Here is a 27,151-nt window from a genome sequence, read left to right on the forward strand (position 1 = left end):
TTACTAAGAGAAATTTGTAACTAACTGCGTACAAGATTCTGTGTCAAAGTCTGACCTGACCCAGTAGGACTGAGATTAAGTGTATCCATAAGAAAGAAAGCATTATTGAAAATTAACAGTTGGTTATCTCTGTTCTGTGCTCCTGCAACAATGTACAAGATAATTAATTGTCTGCAATTAATTGTCAGCCTGCAGTCAGTAAAATTCATATAAGCGCCTGTTAACTTGTGGCACCTAGCATAAGAGAGGGCTTAGTTAAGAATTTGGGTCCATTCCTGAGTAACCCCTATTTTTCCTTTACTTATGGTGTTGCCTTTTCTTGATTTAAGGTTTCACTCCTGATAACCCCAACCATGCTTTCTGCAAAACTCATGAAATACTTTATCTGTGGAATGTTGTTAAATTAGCAATGTAATACACAGTATTGACACAAGCCTAAACAATAGACCTTTTAATAAACATTTTTGGCAAGACCTCCACTTTACCTAATGCAAGTGTAAGTAGGCCATCTAGTGGCTATTTTGTCATACTGTGTCTAGTTAAGCAAATTATCAACTGGGTCACATATAAACCCCTGCTGAACTGTAATATTTCGAAGCAGTTAGCAATCTGTTTTACGGACTGGCTGCTTCCCATGATATATCATGAAATAAAGTTGGTCAATACTGAAGATCTGAAATTTTCTTCGACATTCCCACTTACTCAACTTGTCTAAATCACCTTGAAACCTCCTTATGTTCTCCTCACAACTTCATCTGACACAACCATGTGCTGTCAGCAAACTTTGAAATGCTGTATTTGGTTCCTTCATCCAAGAAGGATATTATTAAATTGGAGAGGGTTCAGAGAAGATTTACCAAGATGTTGCTGGGACTGGAGGATTTGAATTGTAAGGAGAGGCTGGATAGGCTGGGATCTTTTCCACTGGAGTGTAGGAGGTTGAAGGGTGACCTTATAGAGGTTTATAAAATCATGAGGGCATAGATAAGGTGAATAGCAAAGATCTTTTCCCTTGGATGGGGGTGTTAAAAACTAGGGGACATTTTTTAAGGTGAGGAGAAATTTAAAAGGAATCTGAAGGGCAACATTTTGACACAGAGAGTGGTTCATATGCGGAATGAACTGCCAGAGGAAGTGGTAGATGCAGTACAGTTACAACATTTAAAAGATATTTGGACAGGTATGCGAATAGGAAAGGTGTAGAGGGATATGGGCCAAATGCAGGGAAGTGGGATTAGCTTAGTTTGGGAAACTTGGTCAGCATGGACAGTGGGACTGAAGGGTCAGTTTCCCTGCTATATGACTCCATCACTTAAACATTTGTATATATTAGCAAGTTTTGAGAAGATATGTGGCTCAGGTTGAGGTTCTGGATGTAGGTTTGCTCGCTGAGCTGGAAGGTTCATTTTCAGACGTTTCATCACCATACTAGGTAAGATCTTCAGTGAGCCTCCGGATGAAGCATTGCCGATGATTCCTGCTTTCTATTTATATGTTTGGGTTTCTTTAGGTTGGTGATGTCATTTCCTGCGTGGATGTCATTTCCTATGGTGATGTCATTTCCAATTCTTTTTCTCAGGAGGTAGTAAATGGGGTCCAAGTCAACGTGTCTGTTGATAGAGTTCCAATTGGAATGTCATGCTTTTAGGAATTCTCATGCATGTCTTTGTTTGGCTTGTCCTAGGATGGATGTGTTGTCCAGCCGAAGTTGTGTCCCTCCTTATCTGTATGTAAGGATACTAGTGAAAGAGAGTCATGTCGTTTTGTGGCTAGTTGATGTTCATGTATCCTGGTGGCTAGTTTTCTGCCTGTTTGTCCAATGTAGTGTTTGCTACAGTCCTTGCATGGTATTTTGTAAATGACATTAGTTTTGTTTGTTGTCTGTATAGGATCTTTCAAGTTCATTCGCTGCTGTTTTAGTGTGTTGGTGGGTTTGTGGGCTAGCATGATGTCAAGGGGTCTGAGTAGTCTGGCAGTCATTTCCAAGATGTCTTTGATGTAGGGGAGAATGGCTAGGGTTTCTGGATGTGTTTTGTCTGCTTATTTGGGTTTGTTTCTGAGAAATCCGCCGACTTGTGTTCATTGGGTACCCATTCTTTTTGAATACACTGTACAGATGATTTTCCTCTGCTCTGTGTACTTCCTCTGTGCTGCAGTGCGTGGTGGCTTGTTGAAGTAAAGTTCTGATGCAGTATCATTTGTGGATGTTGGTATGATGGCTTCTGTAGTTCAATATTTGGTCTGTATGTGTTGTTTTCCTGAGTATGCTGGTTTGAAGTTCCCCATTGGCTGTTCGGTCTACTGTGACATCTAGGAATGGCAGTTTGTTGTTGTTTTCTTCCTCTTTAGTGAATTTTATGCCAGTAAGGCTATTATTGATGGTCTTGAAGGTTTCCTCTAATTTGTTTCATTTAGTGATGACAAAGGTGTCATCCATGTAGCGGATCCAGAGTTTGGGTTGGATGGTTGGCAAGGCAGTTTGTTCAAGTCTCTGCATTATTGTCTCTGCTAAGAACCCTGGTATCAGAGATCCCATGGGTGTTCTGTTGGTTTGACTGTAGGTTTTGTTGTTGAAGGTGTAGTGGGTGGTAAGGCATAAGTCCACAAGCTTGACGATACTGTCCTTGCTGATGAAGTTGGTGGTGATTGATGTATGTGTCTTTGGGTCTTCTAATAGTGTAGTCAGTGTTTACTTGGCCTGATTGATGTGAGTAGGGCTATACATCAAAGGAAACCATTATTTCATCCTCTTCTATCTTAGTGTCTTTGATGGTCTTCAGGAATTCTTGAGTGGAGTGGATGGAATGGCTTGAGTCTTGTACTAAGTGTTTTATTCTTTGGTGTAGCTCATGGCCAATCTGTAAGTTGATGTTCCAGGTGACGAGACTATGGGTCTGAGGGGGACTCCTGGTTTGTGAATTTTGGGTAATCCATAGAAGCGTGGTGTGTTGGATCCGTCTGGAAAATTGAGTTGAAGGCACAATCAAATCAGCAATGATCGAATGAATAGCAGAGCAGGCTCGAGGGGCTGAATGACCTAGACCTGCTGTCAATTTGTATGCTTATATTCTTGACCTTTTGTATTGTATCTCATCTATATTGCCTCTACCTCCAATGTCCTAAACTGAGAGATGTCTTTCCATGACCTGTCCAATGTTTCTCAACAAATCATCAGCAAAATCAGATAAATCAGGCTTCCCATTTTTATCAATCAGTACCTCCAAATCTGCATTGCATGAGGAATAATGGGATGTTTAAGGGTGTGACTGGTGCAGTATAATTAAAATATCATCACCATCACTAAAGTAGTAGTATTAGACAAAATGGCGAAAGTGAGGACTGCAGATGCTGGAGATCAGAGTCTAGATTAGAGTGATGCTGGAAAAGCACAGCAGGTCATGCAGCATCCAAGGAGCAGGAAAATCAGTATTAGACAAAATAATGGGTCTACAGGCAGATAAATCCCTGGGCCTGGTCATGTGGCTTGCATCCTAGGATCCTAAAAGAGATAGCTAGAGAGATAGTGGAGGCATTGGTTGTAATTCTCCAAAATTCCTTTGATTCTGGAGAAGTACCAGAGGATTGAAAAACTGCTCGTGTCACACCTCTATTAAAAAAAGGAGGGAGGCAAAAAGGAGTTAACTATATGCCGATTAGCCTAACATCTACTGTTGGAAAAGTATTGAAATCAATATTTAAGAAAGTAACAGCAGAACAGTTAAAAAAATCTTTATTTCACCTATATGTGGAACTGCAGGAGGTGGGGAAGATACTAAATGAGTATTTTGCACCAGCGTTTGCTGTGGAGAAGGATATAGAAGCTAGGGAACTTTAAGAAGGAAGTATGTGTCAGATATAGACAGGATAGATCGCATTAATCCTTAGAAGAGTAGAAAGGCAGTAGGAATATACTTAAGGGAGAAATCGGGAGGGCAAAAAGGGGACATGAGATAGCTTTTGCAAATGGGATTAAGGAGAATCCAAAGGGTTTTTACAAATACATTAAGGACAAAGAGTAACTAGGGAGAGAATAGGGCCCCTCAAAGATCAGCAAGGCAGCCTTTGTGTGGAGCCGCAGGAGATGGGGAATATACTAAACAAGTATTTTGCATCAGTATTTACTGTGGAAAATGACATGGAAGATATAGATTGTAGGGAAATAGATGGTGACATCTTGAAAAATGTCCAAATTACAGAGGAGGAAGTGCTGGATGTCTTTAAACGCATAAAAGTGGATAAATCCCCAGGACTTGATTAGGTGTACCCTAGAACTCTGTGGAAAGCAAGGGAAGTGATTGCTGGGCCTCTTACTGAGATATTTGTATCATCGATAGTCACAGGTGGAAGATTGGAGGTTGGCTAATGTAGTGCCACTGTTTAAGAAATTGATAAGGACATGCCAGGGAACTATAGACCAGCGAGCCTGACATCGGTGATGGGCACGTTGTTGGAGGGAATCCGGAGGGACAGGATGTACATGTATTTGGAAATGCAAGGACTGATTAAGGATAGTCAACGTGGCTTTATGCATGGGAAATCATGTCTCACAAACTTGATTGAGTTTGTTGAAGAAGTAACAAAGAGGATTGATGAAGGCAGGGCAGTAGATGTGATCTATATGGACTCCAGTAAGACATTCGACAAGGTTCCCCATGGGAGACTGGTGAGCAAGGTTAGATCTCATGGAAGCTGCTGAAAATGTGTTGCTGGAAAAGCGCAGGTCAGGCAGCATCCAGGGAACAGGAGAATCGACGTTTCGGGCATGAGCCCTTCCTTAGGAATCTCATGGAATACAGGGAGAACTCGCCATTTGGATACAGAACTGGCTTAAAGGTAGAAGACAGAGGATTGTGGTGGAGGGTTGTTTTTCAGACTGGAGGCCTGTGACCAGTGGAGTGCCACAAGGATCGGTGCTGGGTCCACTTTTCATCATTTATAGAAATGATTTGGATGTGCGCATAAGAGGTATAATTAGTAAGTTTGCTGATGACACCAAAATTGGAGTTGTAGTGGACAACGAAGAGGGTTACCTCAGATTACAACGGGATCTTGATCACATGGGCCAATGGGCTGAGAAGTGGCAGATGGAGTTTAATTTAGATAAATGTGAGGTGCTGCATTTTGGGAAAGCAAATCTTAGCAGGACATATACACTTAATGGTAAGGTCCTAAGGAGGATTGTTGAACAAAGAGACCTTGGAGTGCACGTTCATAGCTCCTTGAAAGTGGAGTCAAAGGTAGATAGGATAGTGAAGGCGGCGTTTGGTATGCTTTCCTTTATTGGTCAGAGTATTGAGTACAGGAGTTGGGAGGTCATGTTGCGGCTGTACAGGACATTGGTTAAGCCACTGTTGGAATACTGCATGCAATTCTGGTCTCCTTCCTATTGGAAAGATGTTGTGAAACTTGAAAGGGTTCAGGAAAGATTTACAAGGATGTTGCCAGGGTTGGAGGATCTGAACTACAGGGAGAGGCTGAACAGGCTGGGGCTGTTTTCCCTGGAGCGTCGGAGGCTGAAGGGTGACCTTATAGAGGTTTATAAAATCATGAGGGGCATGGATAGGATAAATAGACAAAGTCTTTTCCCTGGGGTGAGGAAGTCCAAAACTAGACAGCATAGGTTTAGGGTGAGAGGGGAAAGATATAGAAGAGACCAAGGGACAACTATTTCATGCAGAGGGTGGTACGTGTATGGAAGGAACAGTCAGAGGAAGATGTGGAGGCTAGTACAATTGCAACATATAAAAGGCATTTGGATGGGTATGTGAATAGGAAGGGTTTGGAGGGATATGGGCCGGGTGCTGGCATGTGGGACTAGATTGGGTAGGGATAAATCTGGTCAGCATGGACACGTTGGACTGAAGGGTCTGTTTTCGTGCTGTACATCTCCATGACTAAATAAATAGCAACATCTTGTAAAATGCCAAATTACAGAGGAGGTGGTGCTGGAGGTGGATAAATCCCTGGGTCCGGATCAAGTGTACACTAGAACTTTGTGGGAAGTTAGGGATGTGATTGCTGGTTCCCTTGCTGAGGTATTTGTATCATCGAAAGCCACAGGTGAAGTGCTGAAAGATTAGAGGTTGGCTAACGTGGTCGTACTATTTAAGAAAGGGCGTAAGGAAAAGCCAGAAACTATAAACTGGGGAGCCTGACATCAGTGGTGAGCAAGTTGTTGGAGGAGACCCTGAGGGACAAGATTTACATGTATTTGGAAAAGCAAAGACTAGTTAGAGACAGTCAACATGGCTTTGTGCGTGGCAAATCATGTCTCACTAACTTAAATGAGTTTTTTAAAGAAGTAATGAAGAGGATTGGCTCAAAGGTAGGAAACAGAGGGTGGTGGTGAAGGGTTGCTTTTCAGACTACAGGCCTGTGACCAGTGGTGTGTCACAAAGATCAGTACTGGGTCCACTGCTTTTTATCATTTATATAAATGATTTCGATGTGACTCTATGATTACACCAAAATTGGTAGTGTAGTGGACAGCAGAAAGGTTACCTCACACTATAACAGGACCTTGATCAGATGGGCTGGTGGGCCAAGGATTGGCAGATGGAGTTTAATTTAGATAAATGTGAGGTGATGCATTTTGGAAAGGCAAATCAGGATAGGACTTGTACACTTAAAATAAGGTCCTGAGTGTTGCTGAACAAAGAGATCTTGGGAGTGCAGGTTCATAGTTCATTGAAAGTAGAGTCGCAGGTATATGGGATAGTGAAGAAGGCATTTGCTTTGCTTGCCTTTATTGGTTAGTGCATGGAGTATAGGAGTTGGGCAGTCATGCTGCAGCTGTACAGAACATTTGCTAGGCCACTTTTGGAATATTGCAGACAATTCTAGTCTCCTTTCTATAGGAAGGATGTGTGAAACAGGTATATTGATCCTACTCTTTTAATAAGGTTATGTTGTCCTTGGTTTTTTTCCAGGAGGTCATAAAGACACAGGTTCCAAAAAGTCTGGGTATGGGCTTTAAAGCCAATTTGATTATATCAAACAGATACTGCCTCAGGCAAAAGGCTTTCAAGTTTTAAACAACGCTTGTACAATGAATGGGGAGTGGCCAGTTCTCCCAGCTCTGCTTTTTTTCTGGTTTGATTTGGTTTTAGGAGTCTGTCAATTCACTGAATGTAGTGAAGCAGTTGAGGCTGCTGATCCAAGAAACAGCTATATGGAAGAGGGTGTTCCATGCTGACATCTCTCTCTCTCTCCTGTAAGACCCTGTGTGTTTGATATTATCTTTCGTGCCAAAGGGTGTTTATTGGGATTGTTGCAAGTATTTGGAACAGCATCATTAAATTGGTATAGTTTGTTGTGTTCTCAGATAGGTTGTTATTCTGCATTCTGTTCTCTTTTGTTTGTGTTTCATTTGGTAATCTTGTAAATAAATTCTGTTTTGTTTAAAACTAAGTGGTTTGAGCTGCATCACTTCTGGAATATCATGTTACACCTGCTTAAAACAACTAGCAAAGTTAGGATCTGGGCGACTTTTTTGAAATGCTTTGAGGGCCTATTCCATAATAGACTGAGGGCTCTTTGCAGGATTTGTTCTGTAGTTCCAAACTGGGATTAGGGCTGTTAGATTTGAAGGCTTCAAGTAGTAAGTGTTAGTGTTTTTTGTTCCGGGTGTTGAATTCAGTTGGGTTGAACAGTGCTTGGGATAGTAATGGCTCTTTCAGTCACCAAGTGTTTTCTTGGGGTGGAAGGATTTTAGGGGTTTTGCAAAACGTGATTAAGGACAAGCTGCTGGAATTAGCAGAGAAGCTGGGGTTGAAGCTGCCTCCTTCTGTTAGGAAAGGAGAGATAATTACAGCATGTGCTCATTATTTAAATCTGCTAGATATGCCATCAGAATTTTTAGAGGTGGGTAAAATTCAACTGAACATGAAGCAGCTTGAGTTAGAGGCAAAAGTTACCAAAAGGAAAAAAAAAATGCAACAGTTTAAATTACAATTAACAGCAGAGGAAAGAGAAGAAGAAGGAATTGCATTAGCAGAACAAAAAGAAAAAGAGAGAGAAGGGAGAGAGGGGAAAGGAAGAAATTCAGAAATTGGCACTTAGACAGGAAAGTCGGTTTAAAAGGATGGAGATTAAGGCTGAAGGTAAACTTAGTGAAGAAGAGAGTGAGGATGAGCAAACCCACGGTAGCCAAAGGCCTGGTGCGAAACTGTTAAAATATATGCAATTAAAAATCACACAACACCAGGTTATAGTCCAACAGGTTTATTTGGAAGCACTAGTTTTAGGAGCGCTGCTCCTTCAACCACCTGAAGGGGCAGCGCTCCAAAGCTAGTGCTTCCAAATAAACCAGTTGGACTATAACCTGGCATTGTGTGATTTTTAACTTTGTCCACCCCAGTCCAACAAAGGCTCCTCCACATCAAAATGTAATCAAGCATTACCTAGATTTGATGAGAAGAATGTGGAAGCCTTTCTCATGTCATTTGAAAAAATGGCTAAACAAACGCAGTGGCCATTGACCATGTGGATTTTATTGATCCAAACAAAACTTGTAGGTAGAGCTAGCGAGATATTCGCATTATTATCAGAGGATGTATCTGAGGCATAAGAGGAGATGAAGAAAGCCACCTTACATGCATATGAGCTTGTGCCAGAAGCCTACAGACATTTCAAGAATCTAAAGAGGGACCCTGAGTTTAAACCTATACTGAGTTTAAAAGGATCAAACAAAGTAATGTTCATTGGTGGATAAGGGCATTAAAAATAGACCAAACCTATGACGCTGTTAGAGAGACAATTATTTTGGAGAAGTCCAAAAATTCAGAACTCATTTGGAAGAGCAGAGAATTAAAACGGCAAGATTAGCAGCTAAAATGCCTGATGATTATGAGTTGGGCCACAAATCAAAGTTTAGCTTCTGAAATCAATTTCAGAAATTTGGGAAAAGAGAAATCCTCATGTGACAAGGGAATGGTAGATCTCGGTGAAGATTGTAAGAATAACTTATCACAGGGTTAAACTTTCCTTGAAGGGGAAAGAGAAGTTAAAAAGCTCCGGTGTTTTCACTGCAATAACGAAGGCCACGTGAAATCACAGTGTTGATGGGTTAAGAAAAGGACTAGGAAACCAGATATAGGAAAACAGAATAAGTCAGTAAATTTTGTCAGAGTGGTAACAGAAAGCACAGTGGAGACTAGAAAGCTGCATCAGAATGTACAAACTGGCCGTAGGTTGGTTAAGGAGGAATTGCCAGATCTTCTTAAACCATATACCTGAAAAAGTAAAGTTTATTCGCAAAGGCCAGAAGCAGCAGATAAAGGGGTAACCATATGAAGAAATACAGGATTCTCTCAATCTGTGATTGTGGGATATAGGTGAATTAATGTTTTTTCTGCAATTATAAGTTCTGAGACAGAGGATTGTTTCTTGGCTAAGAGCTGAGTTAACAAGAATGGGAACTACATAGAGGAAATATATAATCCGTTAAAGAAAATGGTATGTTAGCATGAGACGTGATTACAGAACAATGGTAGAAATACAGGCACTAGATAAAATGCTGTGAAGAGAGGCCTGTATAAACAGTAGGTTTCCCATTTGTACAGAGACACAGGAACAAACCCCAATTAAAAGGGCTTAGTGCTAAGATGCTGTGAGGGGCAGCGCAGATGGAGGGAGTAGATAATGGTAAGCAAAGGATGGGATGACGTCAAACAACCTTATGGGAGCCAGAGATAGGCATTTGTCACGGACAAGGCCGGATAAACAGAAGTTGTGGGATCAGTCTTGAGGAAATGAGTGACGTAAGCTAAAATTGTATAAATTTTGAAAGTTTGTGGAATATGATGTGTATTTGTCATTGCCTTACCTGGCATTAGACATTGCATCCACTTGCAAGTGTACAAATAAACGACACTACTGTTTCAGATTTTTGTCTCAGACTGAAATTATTGAAGTGAGTGAACTTTGTTTCTCACAATTGGGGGCTGTCTGGGAGTTTCTTCCATCACTGGGGGGAGTGGCTGGCCTTGGACACTGGGAAGACGCGTCCCGTTCCCCATTGAGGAGCGGTTTCGTGTCCCGGTTTGGTCTGCTCCCTTGGGTGACTGGTGTGAATCCTACAAGAGAGACATCTGAATCAGACGGTGAGAGGAGCTCGATAGAAAATACGGCGAAAAGGGGCCAGGCAACTCTGTGCACAGACCAAGGTAAGAAAATTGACTTTTAAGTATTGCCTTGGTGGCCGGGATTGAGTTTTAGTAGTTAATAAGGGGTTAACGAAGGAACTCAATATGGATTGTGCTGTGGGTGAGGAAAAAGCCTCCGGGACAACAAAGTAAGGAAAAGGCAATGGAAATGGAGGCGGGGTCCCTTACAACATACCTCCAGAAAGTCCTTTGGGCAGGATGTTGTGGAATTGGCAAAATAATACTTATACAAGGGAGAAAGATGATTAAATATTGTTGCCTTGTATGGACTAAGGAATCCATTCTTCGTCCCACTGTCTTCTGGCCAAAGTACAGATCGGACGAAGACTGGGTTTGTAAATATCTGAATTTATATGTCAATGTGCGAGAGAGAGAGAGAATGAAAAGAGCTGTACAGCTGGTAGGAAATTTAACCCTTTGTGATTTGGTTTGAGTGAACATTTGTTTGTTGGTGATTGGAGCTTGAGTTCCAGGACTGTTTTGAATCTGATTTTTATTATGGAAACTTAACATGATTTCTTTTAAGGTTAAGGATTCTATCGAGATTATGAAGAAAAAAAAAGTATGATAACTCCTGTTCTTTTTACAGATCATGACTGCCTTACTATCAGTTTCTAACTAATCTCTTTTATCTTTACATAAAAGCGATTTATGGAGAACAGTTGAAGTTTCAGTTCAACATTAGATTGTAGTAAAAACAAAATTCTATGGTTAATATCTGTGACCTTGGATTCAGCCATTGTTCATGCACTAGAAGTTTTTTTTTAAACTTGAATAGACAAATTCTTTTAAGGCAGCTCTGATTATTTTACGACCTATAGTATTGTAATTGAGCAATGATTGGTCAGGACTATTTAAGAAAACTAATTTTGGATTTAAATTAAAGGACTAAAACTGGGTAATTACAGTGAATTTCAAAATTGGGAACTGTATGCATTTTGCATTTTAAATATTAAATACTGAAGAAATGAACGTAAATATATAAATATATTTATGAGTTAGGAACAGGCTTTAAAGGTTAGTCAAGCATGAATTGATGAATTGGTGTTTGAAGTTATGGGGAGCTAGAAATATTGCAATATTTCTTTAAAAAAAAGGTGAAGAACGTAACGACTTATCCCCTTCGGGAGGTACCCATAGGGGACAAAGAGATTGGGTTTGTAAGTGCCCCCCCTCACCAGTGGGGAGGTCAGAACATTTAAAAAGGAAATGAAGGTCCTGGTTGAGGATCCGGTGGGGTTGTCTGAACAAATTGATCAATTTCTGGGGCCCAGTCTGTATACCTGAGCTGAGTTAATGTCTATTTTGAATATACTATTTACTGGGGAGGAAAGGGGACTTATACGAGGAGCTGCCATTAAAATATGGGACAGGGAATACCCAATTGGAGATGGGGATGCTGGACAGGGAGAGGTGAAGTTTCCCCTCAGAGACCCCCAGTGGGAAAACCAAAACCCGGAGCATAGAGAAGAAATGAGGGAATTGAAAGACCTGATTCTAAAAGGAATAAGAGATGCAGTTCCAAAGTCACAGAATTTGACTAAAGCCTTTGAAGTTAGACAGGAGAAAGATGAGACTCCCTCAGCTTTCTTGCAAAGATTAAGGGACTCAATGCGGAAATATTCTGGAATGAACCCTGAGGACCCAGTGGCACAGGGTCTTTTGAAAGTACATTTTGTGACAAAAGCATGGCCAGACATACAGAGAAAGATACAGAAGATAGAAGGGTGGAGTGAAAAACCATTAGATGAATTGTTAAGAGAGGCACAGAAAGTGTTTGTAAAGAGGGAGGATGAGGGACAAAAACAGAAGGCGAAAATGATGGTAGCTACAGTTGATGAGGTAATTAAGGGGAGAATGGAACCAATAGTGAGCAACCGGAGTGGCGGGTGGCAGCATGTAGGACAGAGAGGAAAGGGGAGAGGGAGAGGACAAGGGGGAACATTTGATAGAGGGTTTGGGCGACAGGGGCAGAGATGGAAGTCTCCACAGGCGGGATGCTATTATTGCGGAAAGATAGGGCATTTTAAGCGGGAGTGTCCTGATCTACAAAGAGAAGAAATGGCAATTCCGCTTATGAATTTTGATGAAGAATAGGGGTGTCAGGGGTTCCTGCCCTCGGGGGCCCACCAGGAACCCTTGATAAACCTGAAGGTGGGACCCTGTAGGGAAGAGGTAGTCTTCCTAGTAGATACGGGGACAGCACGGTCATCGCTGAATTTTAAACCAAAGAAGGTAGAAATGTCGACACGGTCAATTACTATTTTGGGGGTAAAAGGGGAAGGATTTACTGTTCCAGTATTTGAACCTATGATGATAGAAGGTCCTAAGGATAGGGTCATAGGAGAACTAATGTATATCCCTGATATAGGAAGTAACTTACTGGGGAGAGACTTAATTATCCTCTTAGGACTGGAGATTGGAATTCAGGAAAAATAATTAGTTGTAAAACTGGCGATGTTGACAGAGGATGCAGAGAGAGAGAGATAGACCCTATTGTATGGGCTAGAGAAGGGAATCGTGGAAAACTACAGATCCCTCCCCTTTTAATAAATTTAAAACAGAAAGGGAACGTTGTCTGTGAACGACAATATCCCATTTCCATAGAAGGTACACGAGGACTGCAGCCAGTAATTGCAGGACTGATTAGAGATGGACTGTTGGAGCCATGTATATCTCCTTATAATACCCCAATTCTACCAGTGTGGAAATCTGATGGAACTTATCGATTAGTGTCGGATTTGAGAACATTAAATCGAATAGTACAGATCAAGCATCCAGTGGTACCAAACCCCTATATGTTGTCAAGTAAGATCCCTCATGATTACAGATGGTTTAGTGTGATAGATTTAAAGGATGCCTTTTGGGCTTGTCCTTTGGCGGAGGAAAGATTTGGGACTATCCCCCTATGAAATCTTATTTGGATTACCTTATCTGGGAACGAATGGAGAATTGCCGATTCCCGAAACCAAAGATTTGTTTTTAAAGAAGTATATACTGGGCTTGTCCTCCTCTTTGTCTTTCCTCAGGAAACAGGGTTTATTTGCACAGACTCCACCCCTTGAATTCACTGTTCACCCCATCCGGCCGGGTGATTGGATCTTAGTAAAATCATGGACAGAGACTAAATTGCAGCCGGACTGGGAAGGGCCGTACCAGGCTCTTTTGACTACCGAAACGGCAATAAGGACGGTGGAAAAAGGCTGGACTCATTACACTCAGTTCAAAGGGCCAGTGGACCCTCCAGTTGAGGAAGAAGTCTGGACAGCCGAATCAACGCAAGACCCGCTAAAACTCAGACTAAAGAGACTTTGAGTAACTGACTATACAGTGGCGACGCGAGCGCGGGATTATTTCAGTAAGATTGTATATTAAGTCTTTTTGTGCTTCAGCATGATGATTAGAATACTGGGAATGTTTAGAGTTATGATGCTAGCCCTCTTAGTATTGGGATTTTGTCAAATATCAGTTTCATATGTATTATTAACGGTTCTTGAGTCTGATAATCCACAAGTAATAGACACTGATGCATGCAGCTTAGTAAATTGTGGGGATGTAGATAATCAAAGACAGTACCTCAGCTCAGAGATACATCTTAAGTCATATGGGGATGGTACTTGGTATAATAGTCTTGTCACAGTACACTGGGCCCCCTTCTGACCAGCTCGCGATTGTCCCGATAAAAAGTGTAACCCAATATACCTAACAATAAGGAAAACCACATGGCACGAAGCATTTTGGGGGGAACCTATGAGATACAATTAAATGAAAGCAAATGGGAAGGATTTCGTGGGCCGTTGTTTTCGAATTAGTGTAGGATAGGGAAAACGGGTAGAATTACTGGGTAATAAGATACAATCCTTCACCCCTCCCGATGATCCTAAAGTAGTAAAAATTATAGAGGTAAAGGACTTGAAACAGACCATCGAAATAGAAACTGGGTACGGGGATGCAAATGCCTGGGTTGAATGGGTAAAGTATACTGTAAAAAGTCTGAATAAGAGCAATTGCTATGTCTGTGCCTCCGGTAGGCCAGGGGCCCAGGTGGTTCCCTTTCCGCTCGGGTGGAAGCGAGACAGGAAGGGCATGAAATGTATGATAGCCCTGTATCAGGATGCAACTGCATAGAATGATAGGAATTGTACCTCCCTATCTCTGATGTTCCCTCCCTTGGAGAAGAAAGATGTAAAAGTCCCCCCCACATTTTCCGCCGCAGTTGGAAATCACACGTTGTGTGCGCGCAGGCGAGGTACAAGTCGGTCGAGAGATTTGGGGGAGCTGAAATTATGTACAGAGATTAAGAATGTTACCGAAACAGAGAAGGGAGGGAACTACTCAGCATTAAAGGTTCCCCGAGCGGATCTGTGGTGGTACTGTGGAGGCAAAATATTGAGACCCACCCTACCTCCGGATTGGAGAGGGATATGTGCAATTGTACAATTGGCAATTCCATTTACCTTGGCATTTGAGAAGGAAAAGATCGTAGGGAAAAAAGGAAGGGGTAAGAGATTACTGTTAGATACTTCTTTTGATGACAGGATTTATCTCGACTCGGTAGGAGTCCCTAGGGGAGTGCCTGATGAATTCAAGGCTCGTAACCAGATTGCAGCAGGCTTTGAGTCAGCTCTCTTTTGGTGGGTAACAATTAATAAAAATGTAGATTAGATAAATTACATTTTCTATAATCAACAGCGATTTATAAATTATACAAGAGATGCGGTTAAAGGAATATCAGGACAGCTTGATGCGACAAGTAGGATGGCATGGGAAAACAGAATAGCCCTTGACATGATTTTAGCAGAAAAAGGGTGTGTGTGTGTGTGTGATGTTAGGAGGAAGCTGTTGTACCTTTATTCCTAATAATACTGCGCCTGATGGTTCAATTACTCGGGCCTTACGGGGATTGACTACTTTAGCAGAGGAACTGGCTGAGAATTCAGGAGTAGACACATCTCTCACGGGATGGCTTGAATCCTGGTTTGGAAAATGGAAGGGGGTGGTGGTTTCTATCCTTACTTCCCTGATAGTAGTAGTCGGGGTATTGGTGGCCATTGGCTGTTGTGTCATACCCTGTATACGAGGGCTCACCCAAAGACTGATTGAAACAGCCTTGATGAAACAGATGCCCCTAAGAGGGAATCAGACAGAGGAACTTTATCGGCTAAATAATGAGGAGATGAGTGAAACCAAGATGGATGAAATCTCTGAAATGATGCTTGCGAATTTTGGGAACGATGTTTAAAGAAAAAAAGAGAGACAAAAATGCAGAAGATAACAAATGGTAATCAAAAGAAAAAGGGGAAATTGTGGGATATAGGTGAATTAATGTTATTTCTGCAATTATAAGTTCTGAGACAGAGGATTGTTTCTCGGCTAAGAGCTGAGTTAACAAGAATGGGAACTACATAGAGGAAATATATAATCCGTTAAAGAAAATGGTATGTTAGCATGAGATGTGATTACAGAACAATGGTAGAAATACAGGCACTAGATAAAATGCTGTGAAGAGAGGCCTGTATAAACAGTAGGTTTCCCACTTGTACAGAGACACAGGAACAAACCCCAATTAAAAGGGCTTAGTGCTAAGATGCTGTGAGGGGCAGCGCAGATGGAGGGAGTAGATAATGGGAAGCAAAGGATGGGATGACGTCAAACAACCTTATGGGAGCCAGAGATAGGCATTTGTCACGGACAAGGCCAGATAAACAGAAGTTGTGGGATCAGTCTTAAGGAAATGAGTGACGTAAGCTAAAATTGTAAAAATTTTGAAAGTTTGTGGAATATGATGTGTATTTGTCATTGCCTTACCTGGCATTAGACATTGCACCCACTTGCAAGTGTACAAATAAACGACACTACTGTTTCAGATTTTTGTCTCGGACTGAAATTAATGAAGTGAGTGAGCTTTGTTTCTCACAGTGATGTTGAAAGATGAGGAGATACGTACCTCTGAACTGCCAGAAAAGATACTCGTAACAGGAATTCACAGGTGAGACAAGAAGCGCTCAATTATGTCCAGTGAAGAGTGGAGAAGTCGTGGTAGGAATACTGGACAAACTCTCAGCTCCAGAAATACAATCTGTCCTTGCTAACGATATAGCTGGTTTACAGGTAGGAGTGCCAACAGTAGTTGAAATGCCAGTGGAAACTCAGGCAACTGAACTATTGCAGGACACATATCCTGGGAGTTTTCTTGACTGTGCGGTAACAAGGTCACAAAGTCACCAATTGAAAGATCAAAGTTGAACTGATAAGAAAGTTGAAGTGGAATTAGCAGAGACTTTGTTTGATCAGATGGTAGAGACAAACCAGGAGCAGATAGACGACAAAGCAGACATCTTTAGCTCAGATAAATTAACTGAGTTATAGCAGAAAGATGAAAATTTTAAACTAATTGTATCAAAAGGCATACACAGAGAAAGAATCCAAATCTATCCCTAAATGTTACTCTCTTAAAAATGGCTTGATGAGGAAATGGAGACAACCACTATTCAGCCAGATAAGAAATGAGCAGAGGGTCATCAAGTAATTGCCAGTGGGTTATAGAAAAGAGGTGTTGCGGATAGCACACAAGCTACCACTAAGCGGTCATTTGGGAGTGAGAAACACTCAAGCTAAAATAGAGAAACATTTTTACTGGCCTGGACTGCACAAGGATGTAGTTGAGTCTTGTCAAACACGTCATATATGTCAGGTAATTGGAAAACCACAGGCAGCAATAAAACACGCACATATAATACCTATTCCTGCATTTGAGGAACCTTTTACAAAAGTTTTAATTGATTGCATAGGATCCCTACCTAAAACATGTGGGAATCAGTATTTGTTAACAATAATGGATGTGTCCACCAGATTTCCAGAGGTTGTTCCATTGTGCAATATCTCAGCTAAAAAGATTGTAGAAGAGTTAGTCAAAGTTTTCACTAGATATAGACTACCCACAGAGACACAATCAGATCAAGGGTCAAACTTTACACCAAAGATATTCAAGGAAATTATGGACAGCTTAGGAATAAAACAATTCAAATCTACTGGATACCATCCAGAGTTTCAGGGAGTGCTAGAAAGGTGGTATCAGACATTAAAGACCATGTTGAGGGCTTATAGTCAAGACTATCCATATGATTGCGAAAAAGGGAATTCTGTTAGTACATTTTGCAATCAGAGATACACCAAATGAATCAACCTAATTCAGTCTCTTTGAATTAGTCTTTGGGCATGAAGTGAAAGGACCACTAAAATTGATTAAGGAGAAATTGGGAAGTCAGACTTCAGAGACCACATATTTGGACTATGTGTCAAATTTTAGGGAATGTTTAAATAGAGCAGGGGAGTTGGTCAGACAGCATTTAAAAGTATCACAGCATTCAATGAAACAGGAAGCAGACAAGAAATCAAATACTTGCAATTTTGCTATCAGGGATAAGGTACTGACATTACTTCAAGTGCTAGATGAACCATTAACAACAAGATTTAATGAACTTTATCAAGTCGAAAAGAAATTGAATGAGGTGAACTATTTTATAAGGACGGACAGAAAGAAATCTCACTGTGTGTCATGTGAATATGCTCAAAAGTTATTTTGACATAGAAGGAAAGCCAAAGGAGACTGTATTATTGGTTACAACACAAAGGGAAGAACCAAATTCAGAGGATTCTGAATTCAACATTCCTCAAATTGCATTGGACAATGATAGAGTTGTCAAAAATTGGGATAAATTATTGAGTTACCTTCCAAAGGAAAATCGAAATGACCTGAAAGAGTTATTACTATCATATGGGGAGATATGTGGAAATAAGCTAGAATAATTAACGTAATTATGCATGATTTAGAGATAGGAGATGCTGTCCAATTAAACAACATCCTTATAGGCATAACCCTCTAAAGTTAGCACAGGTTCAAAAGGAGATTGAACGCATGCTCCAAGACGACATAATTGAAGTAAGTTACAGTGACTGGAGCTTACCATTGTAATGGTGCTAAAACCAGATGGTACCCAACAGTTAAATGTGGACTATCGCAAAGTCAATGCAGTTAAAAAGACTGACGCATATCCGATTCCATGTTTGGAAGACTGTGTTGAAAAGGTGGGACAAGTAACTTATATTTTTAAGTTGGACTTAGGAGACTGGCAAGTACCTTTGTCCGAAAGAGCGCAGACAATTTCTGCTTTCATAACACCAAATCAACTGTATCAGTTTTAAAGTCATGCCATTTGATACAAAAAAAGCACGAGTCACATTTCAGAAACTAACCATTAAGGTCATTGTCAGATTACCCAATTGTGTCGTATATATTGATGACCTGGTGATTTTTAGTCACACATGGAAGGAACATTTGCAACATTTATTAGACTTGTTCGATCGACTTTGGAATGCAAGCTTGGTGATAAAAGTGAATTTGCCAAAGCACAAGTCACCTTCCTGGGCCATGTTACTGGATGCAGACAAATGGCTCCATGGAATGCAAAAATACAGATAATTGGGGAGTTACCCTTACTATCAATGAAAGGAGCTGCACTACGGTTCCTAGGATTGAGTGGATTTTATCAAAAATTTATACCAAATTTTAGCAGTGTGGCTGCTCCATTCATTGAATTGCTAAAGAAAGGCAAGAATTTTCAGTGGACAGCAGACTGTCAGAAGGCATTTGACAGCCGAAAGCTGTGTTAACCATTGCGTAATTAGGTGTAGCTAATACTGGGACAGAGTCATTCAAGGAGCCTATCGATGCGAGTGATGTGTGTATCAGTGCTATGTTTTTGCAGGAAGATGACAAGAAGATAGAAACATCTATCAGGTATTTCTCCAGGAAATTGAACATTCGTCAGCAGAAATATTCAACAGTTGAGAAGGAGACTTTGAGCTTTGTGTTAGCATTACAACATTTCAATGTTTATGTTACCAGTAATGTATCTAAGACAAATCATATACACTGACCATAACCCATTGATGTACGTGGAGAAGTTTAGGGACAAAAATGCCTCACTGTTTAGGTGAAGCCTGTTGTTACAGCCATTCAACTTGAAAATTGTGCATGTGGCAAGACAAGAAAATGTGATTGCCAACGCATTATTGAGACTTGGATGAGAAATGGAGGCGTTCGCTGGCAAGAGTAAAACAGGCTGAAGCAAAATGTAGTAATGCATGTTTGCATGTCAATGTAGTGTGTATGGGTGTTGTAGTGTACTAATAATTTAAGATTAAGGGGTTTTAAAATGAAGTCATCTTTGGATATTGATGGTTCATTTTTCAAAGGAGGAGGTGTGATGATCCTTTAACAAGGTTATGCTGTCCTTGGCTTTTTTTCCCCAAGAGAGGTTGTAAAGACACTGGTTCCAAAATGGCTGGGTTGGATGTATTTTATGGCCAATTTGGTTATAGCAAACAGATACTGCCTCAGGCAAAAGGTTTTCAAGTTTTAAAAAGAAAACACTTGTACAATAAAAGTGGTGTGGCTAATTCTCAAAGCTCAGCTTTTCCCTGGTTTGAATTGGTTTTGGCGGTCTTGCTATTCACTAAATGCAGTCAGGCAGTTTGAGGCTGCTGATCTAAGAAACAGATACATGGGAGTGGGTGTTCCATGCTGACCCCTCTCTCTCTCTCTCTCTCTCTCTCTCCCCTCTCCCCTCTCCCCCCTGTCTCCCATGCTGTAAGACCCTGTGTTTGATTTTACCTTTTGTGCCAAGGGGTGTTTATAGGGATTGTTGCAAGTATTTGAAACAGTATCATTAAGTTGGTACTGTCTGTTGAGTTTTTGGATAGGTTAAGTTATTCTGTCGTTGTGGTTCTGTTCGCCGAGCTGGGAATTTGTGTTGCAGACGTTTCGTCCCCTGTCTAGGTGACATCCTCAGTGCTTGGGAGCCTCCTGTGAAGCGCTTCTGTGATGTTTCCTCCGGCATTTGTAGTGGTTTGAATCTGCCACTTCTGGTTGCCAGTTCCAGCTGTCCATTGCAGTGGTCGCTATATTGGGCCAGGTCGATGTGCTTATTGAATGAATCTGTGGATCATCCACAGATTCATTCAATAAGCACATCGACCTGGCCCAATATAGCGACCACTGCAATGGACAGCTGGAACTGACAACCAGAAGTGGCAGATTCGAACCACTACAAATGCCGGAGGAAACATCACAGAAGCGCTTCACAGGAGGCTCCCAAGCACTGAGGATGTCACCTAGACAGGGGACGAAACGTCTGCAACATAAATTCCCAGCTCGGCGAACAGAACCACAACAACGAGCACCCAAGCTACAAATCTTCTCACAAACCTTAAGTTATTCTGTATTCGGTTCTCTTTTGTTTGTGTTTCATAGAGTCATAGAGATGTATACCATGGAAACAGATCCTTCGGACCAACCCGTCCATGCCGACCAGATATCCCAACCCAATCTAGTCCCACCTGCCAGCACCCGGCACATATCCCTCCAAACCCTTCCTATTCATATACCCATCCAAACGCCTCTTAAATGTTGCAATTATACCAGCCTCCACCACTTCCTCTGGCAGTTCATTCCATACACATATCACCCTCTGCGTGAAAAAGTTGCCCTTTAGGTCTCTTTTATATCTTTCCCCTCTCACCCTAAACCTATGCCCTCTGGTTCTCGACTCCCTGACCCCAGGAAAAGACTTGGTCTATTTATCCTATCCATGTCCCTCATAATTTTGTAAACCTCTATAAGGTCACCCCTCAGCCTCCGACGCTCCAGGGAAAACAGCCCCAGCCTGTTCAGCTTCTCCCTGTAGCTCAGATCCTCCAACCCTGGCAACATCCTTGTAAATCTTTTCTGAACCCTTTCAAGTTTCACAACATCTTTCCGATAGGAAGGAGACCAGAATTGCATGCAATATTCCAACAGTGGCCTAACCAATGTCCTGTACAGCCGCAACATGACCTCCCAATTCCTGTACTCAATACTCTGACCAATAAAGGAAAGGATACCAAATGCCTTCTTCACTATCCTATCTACCTGCGACACCACTTTCAAGGAGCTATGAGCCTGCACTCCAAGGTCTCTTTGTTCAGCAACACTCCCGAAGACCTTACCATTAAGTGTATATGTCCTGCTAAGTTTTGCTTTCCCAAAATGCAGCACCTTGCATTTATCTGAATTAAACTCCATCTGCCACTTTTCAGCCCATTGGCCCATCTGGTTCAGATCCTGTTGTAATCTGAGGTAACCCTCTTCGCTGTCCACTGCACTCCAAGTTTGGTGTCATCTGCAAACTTATTAACTGTACCTTTTATGCTCGCATCCAAATCATTTACGTAAATGACAAAAAGTAGAGGACCCAGCACCGGTCCTTGTGGCACTCCATTGGTCACAGGTCTCCAGTCTGAGAAACAACCCTCCACCACCACCCTCTGTCTTCTACCTTTGAGCCTGTTGTGTATCCAAATGGCTAGTTCTCCCTGTATCATTCAGTAATTTTGTAAATACATTCTGTTTTGTTTAAAACTAAGTGATTTGACCAACTCCATTACTCCTGGAATATCTGCATTACACCTGCTTAAAACAACCAGCAACGTTTGGATCTGGGTCACTTTCTTGAAACGTTTCACAGCGGTCTGGCCTGGTCCATAATACGTGAGAGGGCTCAAAAAAGATTAAAAAGCATGTTGCTGAGATTGGAAGATTTGATCTATAGGGAGAGGCATAACAGGCTGGGGCTATTTTCCCTGGAACATCAGAGGCTGAAGGGTGACCTTATAGAAGTTTTTACAAAATTATGAGGGGCATAGATAGCGTGAATAGTCAATGCCTTTTCCCCAGGGTAGTGAAATCCAAAACTAGAGAGCATAGGTTTAAGGTGAAAGGGGAAAATTTTTTAAAGGGACCTAAAGGGCAATTTTTTTCATGCAGAGGGTGGTGCATGTATGGACTAAGCTGCCAGAGAAAGTGGTGGAAGCTAGAACAACCACAACATTTAAAAGGCATCTGGATGGGTATATGAATAGTAAGGGTTTAGAGGGTTTTGGGCCAAATGCTGGGAAATGGAACTAGATTAATTTAGGATTCTGATTAGTACTTAATAAGTTGGACCAAAGGGTCTGTGTCAATGCTGTACATCTACATGACTCTAATCAAACAGAGTCCACATTGCTTCATGAAAAGGAAATCATTTCTGACAAATTTTGAAGAAGTCTCAATCAGAGTGGATGGACGGGAAGTAGTAGATGTGTTGTACAGTGCTTGGATTTCTAGAAGGCATTCAACAAAGTATCTCACAAAAGATTAAGTCAGATGGTAAGAGCTCACAGTGTTGAAGGCAGGGTATTAGCATGGAGAGAGAATCGGCTCATGGACAGGAAACTGTGAGTGGAGATAAAGGGGTTCTTTTTTCAGGCTGACGACCCGTGACTAGTGGGATCAGTATTGGGACCACAACTGCTTATATTTTATAATAATGACTTGGAGGAAAGAAGTGAACGCACTGTAGCAGTACATTTGCAGATGAAACTAAAATAGGTGGAAAGACAAGTTCTAAGTTTAAAGAGAGACATTGATAGGTCAAGTAACTTTTATTTATTCATGGAATTCACTGGTTCGGTCAGCATTTAATGCCAATCCCTAATTGCCCAGAGGTCAATTAAGAGTCAACCCACATTAATGTGGCTCTGTAGTCACATGTGGGCCAGACCAGATAAAGACGGCAGTTTCCTTCCCAAAAGGATATTAGTGAACTAGTAGGGCTTTTCCGATAATCAACAATGGATTCACAGTCATCATCAAAGTCTTAATTTCAGATTTTTATCAATTCAAATTCCACCATCTGCCATGGGAATTAAACCCAGTTACCAGAATATTACATGGGTCTCTGGATTAACAGTGCAGCTATAATATCACTAGGCCATTGTTTCCCCTTGGGAAGCACAGTAGCTCAGTACTCCATTACTCCTGGAATATCCGCATTACACCTGCTTAAAACAACCAGCAACGTTTGGATCTGGGTCACTTTCTTGAAACGTTTCACAGCGGTCTGGCCTGGTCCATAATACGTGAGAGGGCTCAAAAAAGATTAAAAAGCATGTTGCTGAGATTGGAAGATTTGATCTATAGGGAGAGGCATAACAGGCTGGGGCTATTTTCCCTGGAACATCAGAGGCTGAAGGGTGACCTCTGCCTCACAGCACCAGAGACCCAGGTGCAATTCTAACCTTGGGTGACTTTGTGGAATTTGTACATTTCCTCATGTGTGCGTGGGTTTCTACTAGGTGCTCTAGTTTCCTTCCACAGACCAAAGATGTGCAGGTTAGGTGGATTGGTGATGATAAATGCGAGGTTATGGGGATAGGATGGGGGTCTGGATGGGATGCTCTTTAGAGGGTCAGTACAGACTCAATGGGCCAAATGGCCTCTTTCCAACTGTAGGGATTCTATGACTTAAGTGGGCAAAAAGTTGGCAAATAGTGTACAACTGTCAGAAAAACTGAAGAACAGAATTTTATTTAAGTGGAGAAAATCTGCAGAAATCTGCAACACACAAAACATAGAAATTTAGTACGCAGAGATAATCAGGAGGCTAATGTCATGTTGGCAATTAATTAAAGCGGGTTTAAGTATAAGAATAGGGAAGACTTACTGCAATTGTAAAAGGTGCTGGTGAGACCACATCTGGAGTACTGTGAGCCGTTTCAGTCTTTATTTGAGGAAAGATATGATTTCATTGGTGGCAGTTCAGAGAAGTTTACTTGGATGACAATTTTTCTGGAGGGACTGTCTTATGGGAAAAGGCTAAACAATTTGGGATTCTACTCACTGGTGTTTAGAAGAATGAGAGGTGATCTTATTGAAACATGAATGATTTTTAAGGAAAAAAACAAAATCAAACCGCAGATACTGTAAATCAGGAACAAAAACAGAAATTACTGGAAAAGCTCAGCAGGTCAGGCAGCATCTGTAGAGATTCTGAGGAAGGTCACGCAACCTGAAACGTTAACTCTTGTTATAGACCAAGCCAGACCCCTCTCAAAACATTTCAAGAAAGTAGTCTGGACCCTAACTTTGTTTATTGTATTAAGCAGTTATATAGTGGATATTCCAAGAGTGATGCAGCTGGCAGTGATGCACTTAGTTTTAAACAAAAATAGAATTTATTTGCAAGATTACCAAATGAAACACAAGCAAAAGAGAACCGAATATAGAATACAGCTTATCCAAAATCACAACAGATTATCCCAATTTAATGATGCTGCTCCAAATTCCTACAACAAGTCCCTATAAACACCGCTTGGCAAAAAAAGGTAAATCAAACACAGGGTCTTACAGGAGAGATATCAGAGAGAAAGATGGCAGCCTCAAAACTGACTGACTGCTTGCTTTGAACAGCCAGACTGCTAAAACCAAACCAAACCAAACTAAGAAAAGCTTGGCTGGGAGAACTGGCCACTCCCCTTTAATTGTACAAATGCTTTTTTTAAAAAACTTAAAAACTTCTTCAAGTAGATCAAGCCAGACATTTCGGCAATTCTGCCTCATACAACACTTGGAAAAAAACAAGGACAGCATAACCTTGTTAAAGGAGCAGCAACACCACACTCTGATTTCTCTTCCATGATTCTTAGGGGCTTCACAGGGTAAATGCTGAGGGCATATTTCCCCTCATAGGAGAATCTAGGACCAGAGGGCATAGATGCAGAATACTGAGGCATCAACTTAAGTCTGAGATGAGGAGGATTTTTTTTCTCCAAGAGCGTTGTGGTCTTTGAAACTGCTTGCCACAAAGAGCTGTTGGGTCCTTGTGTAAATTTAAGGCTAAGGTAGATGGATTTTGATGAGATGGGGAATTAAGGGTTAGGGGAAAAGGCAGGAAAGTGGGCATGAGGAATGTTGAATCAGCCACGATCCTATTGAGTGACAGACCAGGTTTGAAGGGCTGAAGGCCTACTCCTGTTCCAATTTCTTATGGTCTTAAATCAGGACTGATAGCTGACTAATCTTTTCTTGTTCTGAATTTCCTATCTTCCTGAGACTTCACCACAAAATTCAATACTGTGGCTGTAACCATGTAACATCGAATAGCCATATGTTGCTTTGCTTTATTCTCTGAAACACATGCAGTAAACAGAGGAATTGTTCAGAAGTTACAGAAGGCGCTATTGTTACCTAATATCCGAAACAACACTTTCCTTGCCATGATCTGGAAACATTGAAGTCAGTGAAATTTCCTGTTTTGTTGTAAATTATTCACTGTAAAGGGAGCAGTTCTGAACTGTACTCCCTCACATCTTGTTGAGTGCTTGTTTGAAACAGATGGCTGACTTGTCACCTCTTCAGAGGTGTACAGATAACAAACTGCAAGAAACACATTGTGGATAGTGTCAGAATAAAGATACAACATAAAGGCATTGCCAGGTGTGATACTGAGTCACACAGCCCAGAAGGTTTCAACTTCAATCCTGTAAGTATGAAAGGCAAAGGGAAGGAGAGGGGAGTTAGAATTTGCTTCAGTATCTCTAGGTTAGGCAGGGGAACAAAAGACTAGGTCCTGCTTTTGATCACTGCCCACTGACTTCTAGTAGAAATCAGTTTATAGATTCTAGTAAACTGAAGAATGAGTTTCCTCCACTGTCAATTTCCCTGTCAAGTTTCAGGGATAAAGTGCGATCCAAGAAGGTTTTGAAAGTCATGCACATGCATCAGATCCAAAACGGAGAACAGAGTTATGTGGTGCTAGGCATTTCTTTCTGTGTACAGCAACTAGTAGTAAGTTGACAATACTCTGGCTTTAAGAGGCATATTGTTTGTCCTATTTTGTTTAAATGAAGAAAGGTTGACACAGAGGTGTCAAGCAGCCTACTCAAAGCTAATAGCTTGACAGGCCTGGGGCATTTTTTTTAAAAAACTGGAATATTACAAGCAGCCTGAATAGGTGGGGTCAAGCTCCCACAGAACCAGGATTTTTTAATTTTAGCTTTCTGTATTTCTGGGATCTTGAAGCTGGATGTGGAAGTTCTTATCCGTCTGTTATAGCTAAAAGCTGGAGTTCTCCTCCTGCTGATAGAACTGCATGTCAGACAATCTATTTTACTGAATTTGTCTTTGCCAAGGGTTTGTTTATGGAACGTTACTACATTAGAACAGTTATAGAGTCATAGAGATCAACAACATAAAAACCAGCCCTTCAGCCCCACTTGCCCATGACATCCAGTTTTCATGATTTAAACTAGTCCCATTTACCTGCGTTTGGACCATATCGCTCCATACCTATCCCATTCATGTACCAGTCTAAATGTTTCTTAAACAACAAAATTGTACTTGCTTCCACCACTACCTCTGGCAACCCATTCCAGACACTCAACACCCTGTGTGTGAAAAAATTGTCCCTCCAGACCCTTTTGTATCTCTCATCTTAAACCTATGTCCTCTGGTTTTATCCTCCCCTACCATGGGGAGATGCTGTCCGCTATCAACCTTATCTAGGACTCTCATGATATTATCTACCTCTATAAGGTCATCCCACATTCTCCTGCGCTCCAAGGAAAAGAGTTCCACGCTGTCTAATCTCTCTTTATAACACAGACCTTCCAGTCCAGGTAGCATCTTAGTAAATCTTTTCTGCAATCTTTCTAGTTTAACATCCTTTGTATAGTAGGGCAACCAGAACTACAGGCAGTACTCCAAATGTGGCCTCATCAATGTCTTGTACAGCTCAAACAAGATGTCCTCTTTCTTATACTCAATGCTCTGGCTGATGAAAATTAGCACGCCAAAAGCCTTCTTCACTGCCCTGTCTATCTGTGATTCCATTTTCAAGGAGCTGTGAACCTTTACCCTTAGATCGCTTTATTGTATAACACTCCCCAGCGCCGTGCCATCGGCTGTGTAAGTTCTACCCTCTTTTGCTTTAACAAAATGCAACATATTGTATATATCTAAAGTAAACTCTATCTGCCATTACTCAGTCCACTGGTCCAATTGATCAAGACCTCGATGCATTTCCAGATAACCTCCTTCGCTGTCCACTATACCACCAATCTTG

General features: G+C 41.3%; 2 protein-coding genes across 9 annotated transcripts in view; one reads left to right on the forward strand and one right to left on the reverse strand.

Annotated features, from left to right (window-relative positions):
• apba2b (amyloid beta precursor protein binding family A member 2b) overlaps positions 1–27,151 on the reverse strand; it is a 129,969-nt gene that overhangs the window by 55,357 nt on the left and 47,461 nt on the right. The window lies entirely within an intron of this gene.
• Positions 10,378–27,151, forward strand: part of LOC148137540 (uncharacterized) — a 46,222-nt gene continuing 29,448 nt past the window's right edge. The window contains exon 1 of one of the 2 annotated variants that reach the window (XM_087982099.1): positions 10,378–10,497. In XM_087982099.1, the coding sequence (XP_087838225.1) occupies positions 10,408–10,497 (90 nt within the window). In that variant the 5' untranslated portion in view covers positions 10,378–10,407. Of the gene's footprint in view, positions 10,567–27,151 lie in introns of both variants that reach the window. The other variant, XM_087982100.1, reaches the window with a different exon arrangement.

The sequence above is a fragment of the Chiloscyllium plagiosum genome, unplaced genomic scaffold, assembly GCF_037043375.1.
Source record: "Chiloscyllium plagiosum isolate Xiang-an unplaced genomic scaffold, Cpla_swu_hap1 HiC_scaffold_42, whole genome shotgun sequence".
In the NCBI taxonomy this organism is placed as follows: Eukaryota; Metazoa; Chordata; class Chondrichthyes; order Orectolobiformes; family Hemiscylliidae; genus Chiloscyllium; species Chiloscyllium plagiosum.